Below are 18,777 nucleotides of genomic sequence, written 5' to 3' on the forward strand. Positions count from 1 at the left end.
GTCATCGTAACGGCCAGGCACAAAACCACGCCTCGCACCACCGCACAGGTGGCGCGATGAAACTTGAAGCGGTGACTGTGCTGCGGGTTGCTCCGTGGTAGAACCACGTGAGACCCGGACCCGTGGGGGGTAGACACTACCGCACCCTCAGGTCGTAACGATGGGTGCGAACCCTATCGCCGGCCGTTCTGTCCTCAGTAGCGGGACTCCCACCTTCTGGTTCCGCTACCACCTGTTCGCCATCGCCAGTGCGAACGTGATAGGCCTTGAGATCGCTAACGTGCACAGGACCCACCAGCTCGTCGCTTTCAAGCGACTGCATCTCATACGTGAGCAGAGTCGTCTGCGCCGTAATTCTGTATGGCCCTTGCCATTTGTCTGCGAGCGCTGCAGTAAAACCGCGTGCAGCGTTGCTGAGTGGGTGTGTTCTCCTTAGCACTAGGTCACCGATGTTGTACACAAGGTGACGACGGCCTTTGTTATACTGCTCGGCTTGCTCCATGCGCGCCACGTCGAGGTTCTCCCGAGCCGTGCGTTGCGCTGCCCAAAGGCGTTCCCGGAGCCTAGCCGCGTACTGCGACAGAGAAGGGGCGTTACCCGCCGCTGCGTACAGCAGTGCATTTTCCATTGGAAAAGCGATCTCTCTACCGAAATTTAGGTAACCTGGTGTCAAACCTGTTGACCTATTTACGGTAGTCCTAGTCGCGAAAGCCAGCTCAGGCAAACGCGCCTCCCAGTCCTTATGCTCCTTGGTTGTCGCAACCAGCATGCACTTCAGGTTCCTGTTCACCCTCTCAGTGATGTTGCTCTGAGCATGATAAGGACTCGTTTTCCTGTGCCGAATGTGCAGCGCTCGACAACAGTCTGAAAAGACTGATTGTGAAATACGAAGCATTGTCAGTGATCAGGTCGGAGGGGAAGCCGAAACGAGTGAATGTCTCCAACAGCTTCTCTACGATCCGCTCCGACGCTAGCTTTCTAAGGGGAAACAACTCCACCCACTTAGAAAAGTGGTCCGTTACAACCAGGATGAACTGGTTTCCTCGCGCGGATCTTGGGAGGGGTCCCATTACGTCACACGCTACAATCTGCCATGGGTAGCTGCTTTCCACCGGTTTCATGAAACCCACAGGCTTCCCAGCGCGCGGCTTCGCTACCTGGCAAAGAGTGCAAGCGCGGGAATAGCTCAGCACGTCTCTCCTCATGCTTGGCCAGGTCGCGACACGGCATAACTTGTCGTAAGTCTTACTGCCGCTGCCATGTCCTGCCAGCGCTGAATCATGAAAGTACCGCATGAACCGTTTCCGCAACTTCCTCGGGACCACGACTCGAAAGGGGGATGAAACCGCCTCTTCGTCGTCCAGTTGGGGAAAGTAGCGAAGTAATAAGCCATTGTCGCCCAGCAGATACGCGTCAAACCCCTCAGCGTTACCGGTGCAAGCTACGCCACTCGCTAGCCTTTTCAGCACCCGCTGGCACAGACCGTCTGCTTTCTGGGCCTCATTGAGCTCTTCCTTACTCACTACCTCCCCCCAAGACAGATTCCTTTCTGCCTCTGTTCTCTGGGGGCGAGAAATCGCCGCTGCGAGTTGCCGCTTCTCTTTCTCTTTGCGGCCGGCCTCGACTCCTCCGTCCGGACCTCTCCTCCCCCTCTCGGGGCGGCGCGCGCCGCCGCGCGCGCTCTCGCCGCCTCCTTCCGATAAGGGGAGCAAACTTTCCGCCAACATTCGGCGCTGATCATCGGATCCTGAAAAAGATGCGACGACCGCTTCTACATCAGTGCTAATCTTTCCTGACGCCTCTCCCTGGCCTTTCACAGCGCAGTAGAGTTTATTTTCCCCGTGCGGTTGTGAACCATGCATCGGCGCGTCCGCGAAAGGAAAGAAAGGGGGTTGCGGCCCGTACTGATAGCCGTTCCTCCCCATGTCGAGCATAACACCCTCCCTCGAGAGGAAATCTCTGCCCAGTATGACTGGAACAGACAAACCAGGCAAGCAAACAAAACGCTGTCTGCGCTTTCTGCCATCAAAAGCGAGCGCGAGTCTCACAGCTCCGTCTGCTTTTGCCGAACCCGCTGCTAAGCTCAAGGGTGTCTCGGCGGGTCTGACCCGGATTCTTCTTTTCCAGCAGGCTTCGAAGATTTCGTCCCCGATGAGAGAAACCGTCGAGCCCGTGTCGACCAGTGCAAAAAGTTCTTGACCGACTAATTGCACTCGCATGAATGGGGCAGACGAAGAGGGGTCTCCCTGCGCCCTGCATGCGGAGGGGGCCAGTTGCCCGTCGACGCCAGCTTCGGGGTGCCCTGGGGGCTCCCTCGTGCCCCCTCTGTCTGGCCCCCTCTTCTCGCTTTCCGCCGGCGACGACGAGCCACCGCCCTTGATTGATTGATTGTAGGGTTTAACGCGCCGGCGCAACGCAGGCGATGAGGCGCGCCGTAGTGGAGGGTTTTGGATTAATTTTGACCACCTGGGGATCTTTCACGTGCGCCGAAATCTCGTACACACGGGCGTTTTTGCTTTTCGCCTCCATCAGAAAAGCGGCCGCCGCGGCCAGGAATCGAACCCGCGACCTCGTGCTCAGCAGCGCAACGCCTTAGCCACTGAGCCACCGCGGCGGGTGAGCCACCGCCCTTCACCGTCGCCGGCGATCCGAGTTTCCCTGCGTGCTACGCGTTTTCTCGGGGCATTGACGGGAAAAGTGGCCAGGCTTGCGACAAAACCAGCACAAGCGGGCTGTTTCGTCCTGCCTCCCTCTTCCGTCGCCTGCGTTGCTTCCGACCGAGGAGATATCGTCTCCCCCTCCCGACCAGGCGCAACCCGGTTCGAGCGATTCCTCGGGTCTCGGCGTCAACCTGTAGTGAAGCTCGGCGAGTAAATCAGCCTGAATTACTCGCGCTTCTTGTGCGAGGGCCTCCAAGTTGCGAAAACTCCGGCCCCGCAGGTACGGTCTGAAACGCGGGTGGCATTGCCTGCACACGTGCGCTACTTTGACCGCGTCGGCTGCCTCGGGGTCGGCCCGTTCGTACAGCTCCTGCATCGCCCGCACGTACTCGAGGAGGCTCTCCTCAGGGTGCTGCGTGCGAAGGGCAAGCTCGTCCCTCATACGGTGTTCGTAATCAGGCGGCAGGAATTCAGCGCGGAAGCGGTCCTTAAAATCTGCCATCGACTCGAAAGCCGGTTGGCAGCGCCTCCAACGCGCAGCGCTTCCTACCAGTGCCACGGGCAGGACTTGCCTCAGCACGTCATCATCCCATGCGCCTACCGCAGTCTGATACGAATCCAGTTGCTGCAGGTATTCGCAAACGGATTTCACGTCTCCGTAGCCGGAATAGGAGGGAACCTCGATATTCAAACGCGGCTTCGAGACTGGCACTACAGGACCCACGGTGGGAGCCGCTGGCGCCGAACCGAGCATTCGGGTCATCTCCGCGAACATCCCGGTCATCTGCCTCATCATTGAGGCGAGATCTGCGGGCTGCAACTGATCAGCAGCCTCCTGCGCAGCGGCCGCTGAGTCTCCCCCCGAGCCCTGCGGCTCCTCCTTCTCTCCCGTCTCTCTCCGTGTGGTAGGAGCCATTTCCAGCGAACTACCCAACAAAAGGCTGGCTCAACCACGCCACAACTGTAGACGCCAGACACAGAGCAAGCCGCGCTAACTACATGCGCAACGCGACAAACACACCCCACACACAAATCTATAATGGAAGCAAAAAGGGAATGCCAAGACAATACATTGGACCAACGGGGCTGAACTACAGCCACATTAAAATACAAAAAAACTAAGTAGGGACACGTCAAAATACACAAGCGACTAATATCCCTACAACCGCTAAATACACTCGCAATGTAACCACTTAGGCCGTTAGCCAAGCAACAGAAAAAAAAGAACGCAAGAAAAACTTCAGGAATGCATCTACACGGCTCAAAGCCCTGGTCTCCCACTGCCAAAATGGCGCTTCCTTCCCGGAACAAAGGAATGCCGTCCCAAACCGCAGTGGGCCCCTTCCCGGCAGCCGCAGAGAGCAAATGTCCACGGGTGGGCTTGACATCAGCCCCACGTTCGGGCGCCAGATGTGGGCCTGCTCTCTACAGCATGCCAAGGAATGAGGCACACTGCGGTTGCGTGAAAGAACTCTTTACTTACATCTTCCAACGCGCTGTCGCCCGTCCGGGCATACACACACACACCATCACCAGAAAACACTCTGTCTCGAGTTCGAGTCCCCGCGCGCGGCTCTTCTCTCACTCCACCGCCCGCTCCTACACGTCCACTCGCGCCATCCATCGGGCACCGGCGAGGAGGGCAAGGGAAGGGAGCTCGCGACGAGGGGCTCCGGGCAACACCCTCTAGGCTAGAAGGTGTGCCAAGGCGCTCCCCACACGTTGTAGCCTAGGCTTTGAGCCCAAGCTGGGTTAGTGCCATCCACCAGACAGCGTAGTTTCCCTGCCAAATGCAGGTAGACGCAGAAATGTTGGCAGCTATAGCAGAGGGAACAACTGGCATCGAGGTATTCCAATGGAGTCCATGAGACCCTGGGTTCCCACCAGGATGCCTCGGGACTCCTCCTGGCGCTCCGCTTTCTCTCCTGGTAGCGAGCTAAACTGTGGCCCTTTTTAGTGTATTGTCCTGTATATATGCATATACAGTTGAACCTCGATATAACGAACCTCGATTTAACGAAATTCGCGATATAACGAATTTTTTCAAGTTTTCTAACAAAATTTTGCTAAATGCATGTATTTTTGTCTCGATTTTACGAAGTAACTTTGTGCGGCGCTTTCGATTTAACGAAGTCACGGCAAGAAAGGAAGAACGAAATTCCGGTCGAGGCACGTTTTATTTTGCCTCTCAGGCCCTACATTGAAAAAATTCAGTACTCAAATTGACTCTTGAAGGCTAAAATGAAAGAAAAGCGGTGAAATCTACGGTTAACAACAATTAAAAGCGAAGAACGAAGCTGTAGAAACCGCTAGCGGTCATAGACGGTTTAATAGTGCGACCACTATTTTGAAGTCTCCATCGTTGCCTACGCCAGCGCCCTCTATGCTTAGGCTACCGAAGCCGCCGAAGCCTACTTCAAGTTTTTTTTTCTATGCGTCATTGCTCACGGTGCTGCTGCTCTAGGTTGTGCTCGCTGATAACCAAATTAATATTTTGTTCGTGCATCGTTAGGTGAGTCTTGTAAGCAGCATGAGCACTCCAAGAGAAAGAAGTGTTCCGAACAAGAGCCTGAGGAAGTTCGGTGAAACTGACAGCCACCGAAGTGTGATGGATGCCATCGATGTTCTGCGGAGGCACGCAGGTGCACACGAATGTTTAAGACCTTGTTAGCGCTGTCAGCATACGAGCGTCACGTAAAGCCCGCCCTGGTCAAGAAACGCCAAGCACTGCTTGCGGACTTCTTCACTACGGCTTGAACATCGAGTGCTGGTGGCAATAAATTGCTCTCTTTGAACGTGCTCATCTTCGTTTCACCAGCGTTCATTAGACAGCTGCGGTGCGGAGAAATCAGTTTCGTAAGGGCTCAGTGGGCATAAAAGTAATTGCTTAATCGAATTTGGCCGGAAGATTTTTAATGTAAGCGTTCTGCTTTCCGGAGCACGTAAGCGCTGCTCCACACAGTGAAGCGGTCCGCGTGTACTCCGCTCAACTCGCAATCATGGCTTTATCTCGAGTGTTGTGGTTGCATCACGCGCCCATACTGCAGAGCCTTTGTACATGAAAAAAGTATTTCGAAAGTTTCATAGCAGCCTTCCGCTGTTGGCCCGCCGCGCCTAAGCCTACCACTGAATGGACGAAAAGAGGCGTAACTTCGAACGAGCACCTCGGCGGGGTGAAGTTCACGGGACATGGAGGCGGGTTCAATTGACTGACAGCGGCATTTAGTAGTGACCGAAATGAAAAAAGAAAAAGTGGAAACCTAGTCTGCTATTATATTTGATGAGGCGTTGCGGAAAAAGCACCGGTTTTACGATGACACATGAACTACCGTCGGCTATCCGAATTCCATTGCCCAAGTGTTGAAACTCTTAATTCACACAATTTTCGCGGCCAGTTTTAGTACAAATTTCGCTTTAATTTGAGAGGTAACTACATAGCAGTTGTTGCCTGGCGAGGGCCAAAGTGTTAAAACCCCAATAACTGGTTAAATGAACTGTAAAATCGAAACCTCGATTTTACGAAATTCTCGATTTAACGAAATTTGCGGCCCCAAGTACGACTTCGTTATATCGAGGTTTAACTGTATTTATTCTTTCTCACTCTTTCCTCTCCCTTTCCTTGCAGTTGGTTTTCCCCATCACCCACACCAGCTGGTGTTTGAAACGTAGTGTAGGCCTCACCTGGCACATATCATGTTTAGTTGCTCTTGTACTGCCTCCTCTGTTTTTGCCTCCCCTTACGCTATGCCCCTACGGGGGCCTGTAAGGTTTTTTTCAACCCCGGGGAACGTGACTGGTCCAGGTAAGTTTTGTTCCCAGCACAATTGGTTGCCAGCAACACTGGTGCCGACACTGGGGCAACACCGGTGTCAACATGGCAACACTGAGGGTGGTGGACAGCATTCAGACGTTCCATGGAGACCAGCCGTGCCTGCACCTGGCGTCACATCCACCCAAAGTCGTTAATGAGCACCAGCTTCCAGCAACGTTGATCATGGCGATCAAATCGAACTGGGTAGGCAAGAAACTCTGCAAACGGGGCAACTAGAGCAGCCGTTACTTCCCAACATCGCAGACGGGTCTTTTCCCAGAAGGTCATCACAGCAGGGCAGGTTTCTCACTCTTTCGACCTCTAATGAGGTCAAGCAATGCTGCATCACGAGGTCACGCTCTTTTCGTCGTCAACAACGCATGTGGGCAACCGTGCCGCTACTGGACACCCCACTACGGAAATGATGTCTGTAGGTAGCGATATTCAGCAGCTACTGAATCAAACGGGAGTGCACTTGCAATAAATATTCCTGTTTCCTTCATTCACATCATAATTTTCACAAGTTAATTCGTTCGCTTGGAGTTTGATATGGGCTTCCATTTTGTTACTGAAGAACAATTCAGCATATATCTCGCCCTTGACTATTTCAAATGTATTACTCAGACTTCTATGTTCAACATATTTTGTTTGCACAAAGGTGTCAAGTACTGAGTATAAATTTAGAAAGTCTACAAATTGGAGTTTTCGCATGACAGGCAGAACGTAGCTCACCTGCTGCAAACACCCACAGCAGAACCCCTTTTTTTTTTGTACACAGCAGTATTTTATTTTCATATCAAACAGAACATCAGGTGAAGGGTCAGTAATAACAAGAAAACTACATCATCAGCTAAAAACATTTCTGTAGAGACTCCTCATATGTAGAACACTGAAGCACGACATTTAAGCACAGCCATGTTATTTGAGATGATACTTGAAGTTACACATTTGTTGTGTTCAACGCATGCCATGTTAAAAATTGAGTTAATAAAACAGAGGAAAAAAGCTCTACATTGTAGCGAATGTTAATTCGTATGCATCAAGATGGTGAATATTAAAGCTAAGTGAATAAGCACACCACTGCAAACTTAGCTCAGTTTAAATGTTAAACACACAAAAATTACAGCAAAAATTTGTATAGTGCATATTTGGTAATTACATTAAACAACTGCTACAAACGGCAACAATGCAAAATAATGTGAAAATGATTCTGACAAGAGATCTCGATAATAAGGCTGTGACATTTTTCTTTTCTTGCTTCAACCAATAAGATTCAGGAATGCTTTGAGAGAGGCTCGAGCTACACAGGAGAAAACAGTGCTCAACACACAGCTCAGTAAGCTTGGAAAAACACTTTCTTCAACTTCACTCCAAGCAGCAATAAGAAAACTTGGCACACTGCACAGAAACTAATAACTAACTAACTAACTAATAAGTGAACCAAAAGGTTCACTTCTGCTACTTGAAGTTTGTTGTGGCTGGCAATCACGATGCATATAGCAAATCTGACAAAAAAGAAAATGACAGAAATTGCTCCTAGAGTGAATAAAGTGCTGTTGACATCTGCGGCAGTGTTGACATGGCATTGAAAACATAACACTAACAACTTAGACAAGCCATAGACGGCAACACCCCAAAAAGGTATAAAAAAACCACTCCGCCTGCTGTAATGTAGACAAAAGGTGAATTCTTGTGAGCAGTCAGAATTCTTGAGAGCCGTCAGCTTTGACCCTTTCCTCCCCACTTAAAAACTTGCCATGAGAACTGTGGCTGCTTTTTCTTATCTAGTAGACCGAAATGCACAAGGAAAAAGAGTATCACTCAATGCGAAAGCTACAAAGGGTACGTTACATAATCTAAAATATCGCTAACAGGAGAGATACTGCAATCTCGTGGGCTGTGCGGCACACTGGGTGCCCTCAAATTTACAGCTTTCATCTCCGAGATTCCATTGCGACAGCAAAAGTGCCGATATTTGTGGAGCGATTAGCGAAGTCTCTGTTTGCAGCAGGCACTTGAAAGAAACAATCTGCAAAGACTTTTCGCACAGCTCTCAAATTCTGACAAGTTCCGAGGGAAGCCACGAGAAAGCGATGTGAAACAATGCTGCGATGCTAGTACAGCGTGTTGGCCAGCCAGCAGCACTTTTAGCAGCTGTCAAAGAGAGTTAACCCAAGTTAATCCTGCCCAAGCCTATTCAAATAGTAGATAGTATACTACTGACGCTTTCAAGTTCAAATTTTTACTTTTTCCCATCCCAATTTGGCGCTTTCCAAGTGCCCTCTTAGAGCAGGCGCCTTCTACTGAGTAGTAGTGACACTTACATTCCCTTTTGTTCGTTTTTCTGTGTGCCGCAATTTTTTAAAGCACCACCGGTGTCGTGACAGGTTCTCAGATGATGCGGAGATGACGTAGACATCGGACGTTACGGCGCCGCGGAAATGCTGCATTGCTAGCGATTTGGACGACTCTACAAGAGACTTTTTGGATGACAATAGCAGCACTGACTCCGAGGACCAATTTTTGTCATCAGATTTAAACACCGAATCCGTGGAACCTGACATTTGCCTGCCCCCACCTGATACCCCTGTTCAACACAGGCCCCAAAAATCGCAGAAGTATCGGAACTGTAAATTGTGCTACGGCCAAAAAGAAAGCAGAGCAGGAAACCAAGATTTTAAGCAGCGATGCATGTGCGGCCAATCTATGCTTCACAAGCTCGAGGAACTGCTTTGAACAGTGGCACGAAACCCACTAGTGTCAACATTGTTTTTTCAAAGTCAAAATTTTTACAGTTACGCATTTGATGTGTGCAGGAGTTTTGCACTGACAGTATATGTACAAAATGTATACCTTAATTTTTTTTTGTGTTTTTTCTGCATGGAGAAACACTGGAGCTTGCGCCTATTTTTTTGTTGTTTCACTTTTCTCTAGAGCTTTTTTTTTTCTTTAAAATAAAAATTCCTGCCTGAAACAATTACAACTGCACAGAAAATTTACTCTTCTACAATTTGATACCACGCACTTATATAGTGCGCATCTTTTGCGACCGGAAAAAAATTGTGAGAGAAATGCCAGAATAGGGTAGCCAATTATGAATCGCGAGAAGAGACAGCTGCGTGCTACTTCAATGGGTCGTGCTGTTTTATGAACTATTTCAATGTGACAAATTTCCGACTGCCGGAGATCCGCGCCCTATTAACAAAAGCACGAACAAGTTTGGGGACCCTTCACAATATCGCATGGCTTATATTCTCTGGACATGAAAGGCAACCAAAAAGTCAGTGTCTGTGGGTAAAAATCTACGCACTGCTTGCATCAAACATTCCTGGACACAGAATGCAGAATTGTAAAGAAATCTGCAGTCATTGCTTTTGTCGTTTTTTTCAATCATGTTACAGCAATGCCAATACAAGCTTGCATTTAGCATATAAGGGCATCATAATGACCTTGTCTGAATTTCAGATTACAGAGACAACGTGCAACACAGTTTTGCGACTGTATTCTTCACTTCTGCGAGTGCCATGTCAATTCTGCATAGTAACAGCACACACACTTCGTGAAAAGCCTATAAGGAGCGATCATTTAGTTACTTCAGACAAAATAAGAAACAGCCCACTTAGAGATATGCCAGGTTTCCGAACAGTAAAATGCTGTTGTCTTCCCACCTAAAATTCAAGCTACACACGGCAAACCTGCGTTTTGCTGAGCCATGTTATAGTGGTGAAACAAAAGTTGTTCAAGGCTCATCAAGATAGACAGAAAGCCTTAAGCTTTTCCATCTATTTTTATGCTTTTTCTATCTATTCTTATGACAGAAAAGCTTTTCTAAGCTTTTCTATCAAACGAAAGCTCTGAGCTTGTCTCATTACTGTCTCTGTGGCACTGTGTTGTTGTCTTTGCTAGTGGTTTTAATTTGTCATTCACAACAGATAAGCACAGGACAACTCTGGCTTGTCAGCACACTGCGAGTGCTTCGCGTGTCCAGCCCGCTTTGCTCACAACAAACAAAATGCAGTACTTTAAGAGGTGCTGAATTGCACACAGCCCAGCAACACCAACGTACATTTCTACCACAAACAGCACACTACTCTCACTGTTTTCTTTTTCTTGCTTATGAAACATGTGACATCCAAGTTCTTACATGCACAGATGAGCAACGAGAGAGAAGTCATACAGGCACCAGCACAACTGGCATCACAAAAAGTTCTGGGAAAAAATACATGAACAACTTTTGCGAGCTCGTTTCCCGCTGAAAAGGCACAACCATGCTTTACCTTCAACAGACTTCAAGTACAGCGCCCCGACGTTGACGCGCCAAAGCCAGTGGCCCCCGCCTTGTCCTATCATTGGGGGGGGGGGGGGGTAAAGTTGCTGGCTGCGCACCTACGTCCAGGTTAAAGTCGCCCGTCTTCGTATCCCCACTCTGGTATCTATAGGGATAAACGTGCGTTCCAATGCGTGCACCGTGAGTTGTGAGGCCGAGTCCACCCACCCTCACACTACAGATCTCAGGGTTCCCATCAAGATTCTCGTCCAAGGCTCCCTTCCCCGTGTTGGGGGGGGGGGGGGTGCCTCTCTGGAACAGCGGTGCGGGCTCCTCAGACCGAGATGAAGAGCTCCCGGAGGTACATGCGCCAGGTGAAGAGCACCCAGAGCGCAGTGCCCCACAGGTTCATGAACAGGTAGCACCAGTGCGACTCCACCGGACACTGCCAGGAGAAGGGGAACGAGCCGTGGACCAGCTCGTGCCCAATGTACACCACCAGGGAGTTCATGCCTGCGAGCAACCGCCGAGCAGCGCATGACGACACGCCCAGCTGGCTTCAGAACGGCCGCCTCCCAATAGGACAACTACAAAGCCCCTGCAACTGTGCTTGCGAGTTTGCTATAGGACACAGGAAATGCATGCCCGGCTCAGATTGCCTGAACAGAACTGCTGCTGGAATGTTACAACAACTGCAGAGCTGTTTCAATTTGAAAATGGAACTTCTCAGGTGACAGAGCTCACATTGAGTGCAACAATCTCTCTAGCCGTGTTCGATTGTACGCTGACGATTGCTGCATTTACAATAACATTACCTCTGAAGCGGACACCGTTCAATTGCAGAATGACTTGAACTCTATAGTTTCTTGGTGTGATTCATGGAGAATGACATTAAATGTGTCGAAGTGTAAATTGGTGAGGTTTACGAACAAAAAACAGCCTCGGATTTCAAATTACGTCATGGCCGGGGCTACCTTGCCGGTTGCATCAGAATATAAATATCTAGGGATCATTTTTTCTGCCAACCTGTCTTGGAACGCTCATATTAATTACTTAACATTAAAGGCTAGTCGCGTGCTAAATTTTTTGAGGCGCAATTTTAGACAGGCACCAACTAAGTTGAAAGAAACACTATACATATCCAATGTGCGTCCCATATTGGAATATGCTTGCAGTGCCTGGGACCCCTCAACAAAATCAAATATAGAAGCCCTAGAGCGTGTACAGGCACGAGCAGCACGCTTTGTGGCAAGCAATTATAACTTCACCGTAAGATCAGCCGACATTCGTTCAGGATTACAATGGCCTCTGTTAGCTGACCGGCGAAAATACCTACGACTGTCCCTATTTTACAGCATATTCATGAACAGAACAGGCATCGACAGAGAACAGTATATAAGACCACCTACCTATGTGTCACCCCGTACTGACCATTCTTTAAAACTGCGTGAATACGCGTCCAGGATCAACGCATTCAAATACGCCTTTTTTCCAAGGACCACGCATGAGCGGAACGGCTTGCCAGAGGAAATTGTCTCTGCGCCTCCCTCATCTTTTGTTAGAAATTTGCACAATTTTTTGTTGAACTAATCCCTACTGTACATTTCTGATGCGTTCCGTACTAATTGCTTTTTATTTTATTTTATTGCCCTGTGTAACCGATAGCACTCTTCTTTTTTGAGTTTTTGCTTTGTATCTGCAATGTGATGCCTTATTTATGACAGTGTAAGTCAACACTTTGTTGTTTCAACCATACAGCCTTTTACCCGCAACCATTTTTTGTTATATTGACTGTACTGTATTCCTTTGCTTGTTTTCCCCCCTACAATAATGCCCGTGAGGGCGATGTAGGTACCTGTATAAATAAATAAATAAATAAAAAAACCAGTTCACCGAATACATGTGTTTTTCTGCTGATCCCTCAAGGTTCCCGATAAGGGGGCAGAGTACTGGTCTTAAACCAAAAATGTTTATTTTTAGAGTTATGATGACAAAAATTGGAGAACATATGTAGTTTTCCATTCTGATTGTAGATATAAAATTATTGTAGATTGTAGATACAAAACCGGTTTTCCTGGTTCACACCTTCCAGGCCCCAACTTCAGATGGTCGTAACTTCTGCTACAGACCAGATAGAACAACACTGTTAGTCTTATTGCACTCCTTTATTTGTGCCTTGTTCAGCTGCATCACTCCAGCAGTTCTGTTACAAAAGTTGTAAAAAAATCAAGTATAAAAATCCAAACAAATTTGAATGTAGTCGTTACACACAAAAACTAATTTTATATCTACAATCAGAATGAAAAACTACACATGTCCGCCAATTTTTATCATAACTGTAAAAATAAACATTTTAGATCGAAGACCCATGTGCCCCATTAAACAGGTTCACACCACCAAGCACCTGTGCGATTAAATTTTCGAGTTTAACGTGACGGCCACCGCTTATTACAGAGAAGTTTTGCGAGCTATTTATAATGAATGACAATGCAACTAGTGCCTTGGTTGCCGAGACTGTGTCAGTTTTCTCCTATTGGGCAACAAGGCCAGCCATGACACAACCCTGGAGGTCACACAGGGACAACTATCAGCATTGCAACCAGCACTGCAAATTTTAGCATCAGCTGAAATTATTGACTAAAATTGTGGGCTAATAACAATTTATTTATTCATTGAACTTTTTTGACTAGCCTTTTAAACAAATTTTTCCAAAACTAAAATCTTTTAGCCCAAGAACACCATGAGCATGATGATGATTTAGGGTTTAATGGCGCAAGGCCAACAAAGCCAAAGATCACCATGACAATGGTGAAATTATAAAGGCACTAGATTAAAAGAATTTCCCTAAGGAAGTCGGTGTATAGCGCCATAATTAAAACATAATGAGTATAGGCGCCTAAGGTGTAAAGCCTCAGGCTCTGCCACTGTTTTGCAACAGGTCATACACAGGTTAAGGTTATGGCCTGTGTTCACGACCAGTATGCGTATGGTCAAAGTCAACATCAGCAAGGTAACTACAAACTTTTTTGTAAGAGAACATGGGATAGTCTGATAAAAAAAATTAAGGGTGGAAGGGAATGTTATATGCGTAAACTTTATTAAGGTGGCGTTTTCTTTCAATGCTGCACATCGCACATTCAGTAAGCATATGAAGGACAGATAAGCTGCCCCCACATACAAACCCAAACACAAACACACATACAAAAAAAATTTTGTGGACTCAAATCCATTACTGCTAACATTTCATTCGATCTGAAGACTGTACCCCACCACCACAAGGGCTGAACAAGTCTGTTTTAGTGCTGGCCCAAGAGGACATCAGTTGTGTTAAGTGCAAACCTGGAGTACACTGGTGCAAGTGAATGGCTGAAAACATTTTTCTATTTGCTATGGTGGCATGATTTTCTACACCAGAAAATTCATTCCACACCAGCTACGTAGACTGCACGCATCATGAACACCAGAACTTGGGCACTGACAGCTGGAAACCAGGGCAGTGGACGCGCGCTACCTCACCTGGATAGGTAAGCGGCTTCCCCGACCACCATTCACGCACATCAATCAGGTAATACATGATGGCCAGCAGGAAGAAGGCTGTGCTCGCCGTGGACAGGATGAACGACACTGACCTGAAAGCAAACAAACCTCGGGTGTAGTCTGCCAAGCGTGCACCGCGGCCACAAAGCAAGAGGCTGTGGGAGTTCACAACTTGAAGAGGGGAGGTGGTGACCTGAACTAAGTTTTTTTTTTGTCGTGAAATTCAGAAGAAAAAACATTTTCAAGAGATAAGAAAATTCATCGCAATATCATTTTTGATATATCTTCTTTTCATTTCATTTTCATTTTCTTTTCTTCTTTGCATAACATTTCAAAAAGACGCCCTAGAAAAAATGTCGACTTAGGCGGAACAGTTTGTCAGATACAAAAAAAAAAAAAGTTAGCACGCGTGTTGCTTGTACCATGCGGTGAAGCCCAACCTCCATTTCAAAATGTGCAATTTAAGGTGGTTCCTTGGAAGAAATCTGGCAGTTTGACATTACCAGAAGCACCAATTTGCCCCCCCGTGACGTAAAAACATCTTGTCAATGACTGAATTTCCATTTACAGCCAGCACAATATTTGGAACAAGCATGCGATGTGGAAAAACACGCATGAAGTTGAAAACAGAACTCCGTGATTGATGCTTGTTGACTCAAAACATAAAGTTGAGCTTCATTATTATCTTCTGACTCGCTATTGTAGCCTTGCTTGCAGGAAGGAGGTGTGATGTGCTAGAATCGTGCCCTGCAAACTTTGGCCGAGTAGCTGTTGCACGATAAAAAAAGATCACAACGAGCTTCCTCTATTGTAGCGCCACCTAACATTTTTCAAATGAAACAGTACAAAAACTTATTAGAGACTCCGTCCGAATAGACAGTTCAACTAAGCAGCAACATTAGACACCCGGATATACCCTCACATGGAAACGAAACTGGAAGGCGAACAGCTGGCAGTGTAAGGCCGGTTTGAAGCGCTGTCCTTGGCGTAACAGATATCTGGCGACTGGGTGTGAACTTTTGACTTGCATCTGAAGTTCTTATCACAGAAATCGGGTTAGGGTGGGGGGAAATCAGGAGCGCCGTGCTTTGTTCGAGGATCAGTCGCGGACGCTCCAGGCGCCATGGCAGGTAGCCTTGAAGTTGGCTAACTGCGTAGCAGCGCTAAACATGAATTTTGCTATGCAGAAACGAAACCAAAACTGTTGTAAACTGTTTGCGAGTGGTCCTGGGGTAAGTAGAACTACCACACAACTTAGAACAACGTGCGCAAAGGCAATAAAACTGCCTAAAATCATAAAGTAGCTTTGCAACGAGGCACTGCTTGACATTTTCAGCCGATTTCTGGGATTACTACTGTCAGAGCGCGAACTTGACGATTGAAAATAGTTTGCTAGTTCACCATTCACGCCCTGATAGCAAAAAACAAACGCTGGTGCAGAGTAATTACGAGTGGCACACATTCTTCGTTGGTAGCAGTGACGCGCGATGACCACGCCCCTTTTCCACACCTGGGTGATTCAAAAGCGTGTCAAAAATCACGTTTCCGTTGGAAAAATGAAAACAAAACTGATTTTGAAAGGCCATTTTCTTATCTAACTCCGAACAGCTTTACCAGGGTGTCTAGCAAAATATTATTTTAAGATTCCCTGACTTTTCCAGGTTTTCCCTGACAATTTCAAGTGAAATTCCCTAACCGCTGCATAGGTGGCAATACATGCAAGACCATTAGCGCAGAACACAAAACCTTGTTTGTTTTATTTAGAGCGCAAACAAATTATTCACCACAGATTGTAGTTGCCGACTGAATGTATTATTGCACAAAGTCTATGCAAACACAAATCGGCTTCTACTGTTTGGGTCAGCCATTGCACAAGAGTTCTTGAAGCACTAATCTGTTACTTCTTAAGAGCATCCACTTTTTCTTGCAGGAGACTAGCTTCTGTCAGCGATCACTAAGCAGCCTTCGCTTCTTTTCTTCCAGTTCTTTGACAAGAGCAGCCACTCTTTTCTTGTCCTTCTGAACACCCGACTCCACCCGTCTTTCTGCCTTCTTTTTCTGCAATTCCTCTCTGAAGACGCTGTAGGAATTGCGAACCATCTGCACCATCTTGTCAGTAATTAAAACTTTGTCCACACCACCTGCTGCCAACACAGCATCAGGCACCAGTCGTTGTGCTATCAGTGAGTCTTCTTTCAAGTTTTCGACGAGGCATTCTTTGTTGACTGAGAAGCCTCTTTCTACGGCAGCACTGCCGTGAGACAAGAAGAGGATGATCTTGATAAAAGAGAGCAGCTCTTTGTGATCATGCGAGCAGAGATCTAGCCACAGAATGTCCAGCCTCTGCTCTTTTCTGTCAAAACTGTTCAATTTTTCTTGGGTGAGGCTGAGTGAACAGATCTGTAAGAACGACGGGCCCGCTCTGCTTGCAGACCAGTCAGCCACTGGTGCTCTGGAAGCACTTCAAGTGCGAGGGTCAATCGTTTTGGGCCAGCCTCCGGAGACAATGTGAATGTCGGGTCCAAACAGCTGGCAACCCTAGTTAGATTATATTTCAATGGTGACCTCTCCACCACCTTTTGACAGCACACTTTAACGAAGGAAACACAGTCTTTCTTGAATTGGTGCAAGGTAAGCTGTGGCATTTTGGGCACCTCGCGGAGCTCATTCTTTGCAGCGAACCCAATGTCAAAAGCGGGTACAGGTATACAGTTCTCCAGTTTTTCTGGGTCAACCTTGAGCAACTTAGCGGGCGTGTCTGCAGCCTGCAGGATTTCCTTGAAAATCCTTGCAAGCAGCGGCCGCAGGATATTGTGCAGTGCAGTTGAAAGAAAGGGAACCATCGGCTTGTCAGTCTGAAATTCTGCCAAAACTGGCTCCAGTTCCTCACAAATCGACAGCGTGAAGGCTAGTTTTGCTGGCAACAGCTGATCACCAACTGCATTCCCAACGGCATTGTAGCTGGAGCACGTCGGCTGCTTCTTTGCCTTCGCAGAGCACTCTACAAACTTCAAGTTTGGAAGAACTTCTAATGCCCTGGTGATCACCTTCCCATATCCGAGCCACCTGACCACACAGAACTTGAGAGGAAACAGTGCACTCCCTGTAAAGGCGACGTAGTCAGCACGACGAGCAGGCTCACATTTGAACAGGTTGAACGTGCAGCCCACAACTTCCAATATCGAGGATACTGTGACTCTCATCCGACTCCTTGAGTTCCTCCTTCAGTGACCTCAGGAACTTTATGTTCACATTCGGCCCATCCATTGAAACTTGTAGTATCTTGGCATGCTTGAGCTCTTCTGTGGCTTTCCTGAATGCAGATGCCAGGTCTTCCGCACAAGTGTGCCCCAAGAAGCAAGAAGTTAGGTACTGCGTTTGCACAGTGCCATCAGTAGTGCCATCCCAATATCGGATGAGCCCATCCATCTGTTGCTTCTGTGTCACTTTGTTTAGCAACTCGTCAAATGAAACAAATAAGAACGGCACACCGGCAAGGCTTGATATCAGCTTCTTACGAAAGTAAGGCGCAATGCCATGGCAAATCGTATACCCTACCTTGTACTTCCCTAGGTGAAGTTTTTCAGGGACTTCACATCCCGGAAACATAAGAGGGAAGAGCGAGACCGACGCCGCTGAAAATATCGGTGAGTCGCTACCGCGTTTAAACACCAGATTATCTCGGCCTTTGTCACAGCGCCCTTCAGAAGAAAGCTGCTCAGCGATGTCTTGGCACTTGTGGTGGTTGCAGGCTCCTCGGGCGTACCTGTCCGGTCTCCGCTACATTGGGCCGAAGCGTTCGTCGCTGGCGTAAAAAACGACGACATGCCAGCTTGCGAAGCGCTCGACTGACACTTCAAAGCAGCAAGATGCTTCTTGCTGGATGCGTGACTGGAAACTGCAGTGCTTCTAATGTTGCTTAAAGAAAACGTTTTGCAGCACAGTGTGCACTGAGCACTGTGAGGATCATTCTGCATGGGATTAATCCAGCTTGCATATTCCGAAATGTTCGGGTTCGTCCAGTCCGGATTAAAGGAGCACTTTCTCAGCGCCGACATCGTCAGTGAGAAGACTTCACTTCTGAAAAAAACGATGAAAACACAACGCCGCCGAAAGGTTCCATCGTTCAAAACATGGCGGAAATGGTTCAAAACAACAAAAGTGTATGCCCAGCATGCCCAGCGCGCACTGCTCAAGGTTGCCAGGCCGCGGGGAAAAAAAGGCCAAACTTGTCAACCCTGGCGCTACTATCCCACTGGCTTGGATTGGATCTGTCCCCGTTGGCTGTTTGCGCCGATTCGGGTGAGCAGAGTCTGCGCTCCACGCCGGAAAATCAAGTCACGGGTCACTATGACTGGGTTCACTTTTTGGCAATATTCCCTGACGATTCCCTGATTTTTCTCGGCGTGTATCATTTCCCTGATAATTCCCGGTTTTCCCGGTTGCTAGACACCCTGTTTACTTGTTCGAGAAACGCCTGGAACGCTATGAAAAGGCGCTCC

The 18,777-nt window shown here is 47.9% G+C and overlaps 1 protein-coding gene and 1 pseudogene across 2 annotated transcripts in view; both read right to left on the reverse strand.

The window, feature by feature from the left end:
* Positions 1-7,231: 7,231 nt before the first annotated feature.
* Hgsnat (Heparan-alpha-glucosaminide N-acetyltransferase) overlaps positions 7,232-18,777 on the reverse strand; it is a 131,440-nt gene continuing 119,894 nt past the window's right edge. For both annotated transcript variants that reach the window (XM_077707527.1, XM_077707520.1), the window contains exons 15-16: positions 14,255-14,367; positions 7,232-11,251 (exon numbers count right to left, since the gene is read on the reverse strand). In XM_077707527.1, coding sequence (XP_077563653.1) covers positions 11,073-11,251; positions 14,255-14,367 — 292 coding nt within the window. In that variant the 3' untranslated portion in view covers positions 7,232-11,072. The remainder of the gene's footprint in view (positions 11,252-14,254; positions 14,368-18,777) is intronic.
* On the reverse strand, positions 14,385-18,058 carry LOC144179246 (uncharacterized; annotated as a pseudogene).

This window comes from Haemaphysalis longicornis, unplaced genomic scaffold, assembly GCF_048455015.1.
Source record: "Haemaphysalis longicornis isolate Haplotype H1 unplaced genomic scaffold, Haemaphysalis longicornis Haplotype H1 scaffold_1, whole genome shotgun sequence".
NCBI lineage: Eukaryota > Metazoa > Arthropoda > Arachnida > Ixodida > Ixodidae > Haemaphysalis > Haemaphysalis longicornis.